Below are 3,907 nucleotides of genomic sequence, written 5' to 3' on the forward strand. Positions count from 1 at the left end.
ATCAGATTATGGTGAAAAAGAAAATAAAATATATGATTTGGAAAAAAAAAAAAAAGGAGAAGAAAAGAAAGAAAAAGAAGGTAAGAGGTAGAGAAATCAAAAGGAAAAGAAAGAAAAAAGAGACAATTATCTACAAGATCTACAATGAGTACTAAGGACAAATAATTTTTGGGGTATGAAAATAAGGGGAGAATGGAAGAATAATTATTTTGGGTGCAGTGGGTATTGAATATTGATGTTCTTTCCTCAAAAAAATACAATCTGAAAACTCTAAATAACATGCCCAAATATAATTTCATAGGCCAGGTCAAATGGAGGGTCAGGGGCACCAACTATTTACACGTATTCAATGTTACATGTCTTTTATATGAAATTCACTTAATCACAGTTAATTAACAGGCATTTTAATATCACAGTTAATTAACATGCATTTTCGTTCCAATTTATTATAATTAATATGATTTTGTGCAACATTATAGCTTCCTCCTCGCTGCCTCTCCCTCAATTTGAGTTTTATATCATGTGATAAGCAGAAATTAGTAGGTGGAACAGAAGTTCAGTGAAAAAGACAATTTTCCCCAAAACAATGCAATTAATTGGGTTCTAATGGACATGGATACCAGGTCATTTGGTGCCACGGTTGGTTAGAAAGCCAAATTACCATTGTGCATCAAGAAAATACACCAGATAGGTAGATCTAGTAATGAATCTAGTCCAAGAAGACTTTATATCACATAAAAAGAAGAATGTTTTCTGTCGAACTTAAAGGTTTACAATCAAACAACAATCATAATAATCAAATTTCATAGCCCCATCATTGACGGGATCAAAAAGTTCAGAAAGATCTTGGTTTCATCACAATGGTGGAATGCTTCAAAATGTGGAGACTGAACTGTCCACCTTTCTCTGTGGTGTCGAGCTGCGACTGCCCTGGAGGAGGCAACAGTTCAAAGTTCTGCACCAAACGCCCCAAAGTTATGCCAAGAATTGGCAATGCAAGGATAATTCCGGGGCAACTCCTCCTACCAACACCAAACGGAAGATATCTGAAGTCATTGCCATTGGCCTCAACGTGCTTCTCCTCTTCGAAGAACCTCTCGGGCCTGAACTCTTCCGGTTTCTTCCAGTGAGCCGGGTTGTTAGCTAGCCACCAAGCGTTAACCAAGATCTTGCTCTCTGCTGGAATATCATATCCAGCAAGCTTTGCATCATGAAGGTTCATGTGGGGGACTAAAAGAGGAATTGCCATCCGGAGTCGAAGAGTCTCCTTGATCACAGCCTGAAGGTATGGAAGCTTGTGGGTGTCTGGCTCAGTCACTTGCACTCCTGGTCCAAGAACTATATCAATCTCGTCACGCAGTTTCTGTTGGATGTGAGGGTGGTTGACTAGTTCCGCTATGCCCCACTCAATTGACCATAATGTTGTTTCTATTGCTGCTCATGACAAATGTTAAGCATATTAGTATTAGCTTAATAATCAATTGCCAAAAAGTTTATGAACAAATATAACACCAAAACATGCATAAATAGTTCTGGATGGTAGGACGTGTGACTCTTTAAGTTAGACCGCATCAAAACTCACTTGTTGCTTACTACAAGTGATGCAATCAACAAAACAACTTTAGGACCAGAGGCGATTCCAAGATCTACCGTTAGTGAGTTCAGAATGCATAGCACACTTTGAACCAAAAGCAATGAGTTCAGTAAAACCCACAGAATCCGCCTGTATCTAACTTGGTTTGGGACTTACGTCTTACAGTAATAGAAGATTTGTGGTACCTAACTAGTCTTGGTAGCACAGAAACATCACTATCACTCGAATCATGTGGTTCACAATCGGGGAAACGTTAGGTTTTACTAGGATGTTAACATAACATCTAACGTATAACAATGATACCTCCACATATTACAAGTTTAAGGAACTTTTTATCAATTGTTAGTTGTTAGTCCAGAGGCGGAGCCAAGATTTTTAGTTTATGGGTTCTGAAACCCAATTCTTTTCGCTTTCTGAGTTCTGAATAGATTATATCCACATATTAGATGATTTTTTATAAATACAAATACAGGATTTGAGCCAGAGTTACTTGGTCCTGCCGAATCCGTAGTGTTATTCTCATCCAAAAATGAACTCATAAGAACACCAAACCAAGTAATGCTAGAAGTTCTTTTCAACCATTTAACATACTACAAATCATTTAAACCAAACTAGAACAAATTATATTCAGAGAATTAAAGATATGTTAATTTGGAACATACCAGCAACATTGATGTTCTCAACAATGTAAAGAACGTTATCCTCATTGATCTCCCCCTTCTGTTGAGCATCAAGAATATGATCAATGGCACATTTTAGAGCATTACTGTCCATGCTCTTCGTATTTGCAAGCTTCCTGCGCAAAGCAATAAAAATGTTACAAACTAAAACACAAGGTCTATAATCAAGCTACCTAACCTTAGTACCTCAAAGCACTTGAAGTAGTACTCAACCATACATGATTCTTATTTTAAATGACAAATATTCTGAAACAGATTTAATTAGCCAAAACAATTAAAGTTTAAACCTATAGAAGTAATCCCTCCAAATTTGGTCCAAAATACTACACTCCAGAAGAGATCAAATAGTTCTTCTTTTTTCAAATTGATCTTTACCATTCCAAGATTTAGTCAAATGCCCTTATAATTAAATAACTAATAAAAATGAGGGAAACGACAAATTGAGCATAAAGGGGTTAAAAAAAAAAAAAAAAAAGTGAACTTACTTTCTTTCATCAACAAAGTAGTCTTTGAATAGCTTCAACCTCTTCTCCTTAACCTCTTTACAGATCTTCAAATAACCCCTCAAGAAAGGTCTCAAAATAGGGATAAAATCACCATAATTGTACTCAAAGCTCTGAGCCAATCTACTCCTCTCACCATTCAAAGCCTTAAGCTTTACAAAAAGGGGATCATCTTCACTCTCAAATCTTCTATCAAACATAATCCTAAACATATTATTATACATCATAAGTTGCAATCTCTTCCTTAAAACAATCCCATTTGTAGCAGATTCTGGATTCTTTTTCACATCCTCAACCACACTTGCCACCTCAGACTCCCAACCACCCCTATATTGTTGCACAACCTTGTTTGTGAAAAAGGGTACAGTCATAATTCTCCTCATTTTTCTCCAATGTTCACCATATACTGTAAAAACCATATCTTGGCCTTTCCCAGTAAAGATATCAAAAACAACATTTCTTGTTCTTGAACCAAAATCAACCCCTTGGGTGTGTAAAACTTCTTTAGCTAATTCTGGTGATGACACAACAACCAAGTTACGTTGGCCCATTCTAAGCAAGAACAAATCACCAAATTTCTTGGCATATTCAGTAAGGTTTCTATGGTTTAAATCATCACCAACTTGAAGCCAATTACCAAAAACTGGTACTGGAATTGGACCTGGGGGTAACTTAAAACGTTTGCTACGCAATTTAGAGATAACAATAGCAATTAAAATGGCAAAGAAAAGACCTAATAAGGTCTTCTCCAATAAGAGAAGATCCATTTTTAGGACAATGGAAATGAGTTCTTTTTGGGTAACTAAAGAAAAGGTTCTGTTTTTGTACTGCTGAATACAAGAGTGTGCCAAGTGTGAATAATTATAGAGGGAAACTGGGAAGTTAGGTGGAGAGTTTAACGGAGTTAAGTGTAACGGCATTAAGTTGTTGGATGGTGGATGCGGTTAGGTGAAGGAAAGAGAGATGAATGGGGGTTTGGTGAGTGAGCTCGTGAAGAATTCACTAGATGCATTCACCATTAATGTTGAATAATTTAATTTTGAAGCCAAGATTGGATTGAGTGGGTAAGTAAATTTTTGAGTGGCACTGAATTATTAGTCGGCTCTATCTCCTATAGTCATATATTCTTA

General features: G+C 36.5%; 1 protein-coding gene across 1 annotated transcript; it reads right to left on the minus strand.

Annotated features, from left to right (window-relative positions):
• Positions 1 to 640: 640 nt before the first annotated feature.
• Positions 641 to 3,623, minus strand: LOC132052968 (trans-cinnamate 4-monooxygenase C4H2). Its single transcript, XM_059444726.1, has 3 exons — positions 2,760 to 3,623; positions 2,257 to 2,390; positions 641 to 1,434 (listed from the first exon to the last, which is right to left on the minus strand). The coding sequence occupies exons 1-3, from the start codon at positions 3,542 to 3,544 to the stop codon at positions 836 to 838; spliced, it is 1,518 nt and encodes a 505-aa protein (XP_059300709.1). The 5' UTR covers positions 3,545 to 3,623; the 3' UTR covers positions 641 to 835.
• Between the last annotated feature and the right edge of the window lie 284 nt (positions 3,624 to 3,907).

Source organism: Lycium ferocissimum, chromosome 4 (genome assembly GCF_029784015.1).
Source record: "Lycium ferocissimum isolate CSIRO_LF1 chromosome 4, AGI_CSIRO_Lferr_CH_V1, whole genome shotgun sequence".
NCBI classification, from domain to species: Eukaryota; Viridiplantae; Streptophyta; class Magnoliopsida; order Solanales; family Solanaceae; genus Lycium; species Lycium ferocissimum.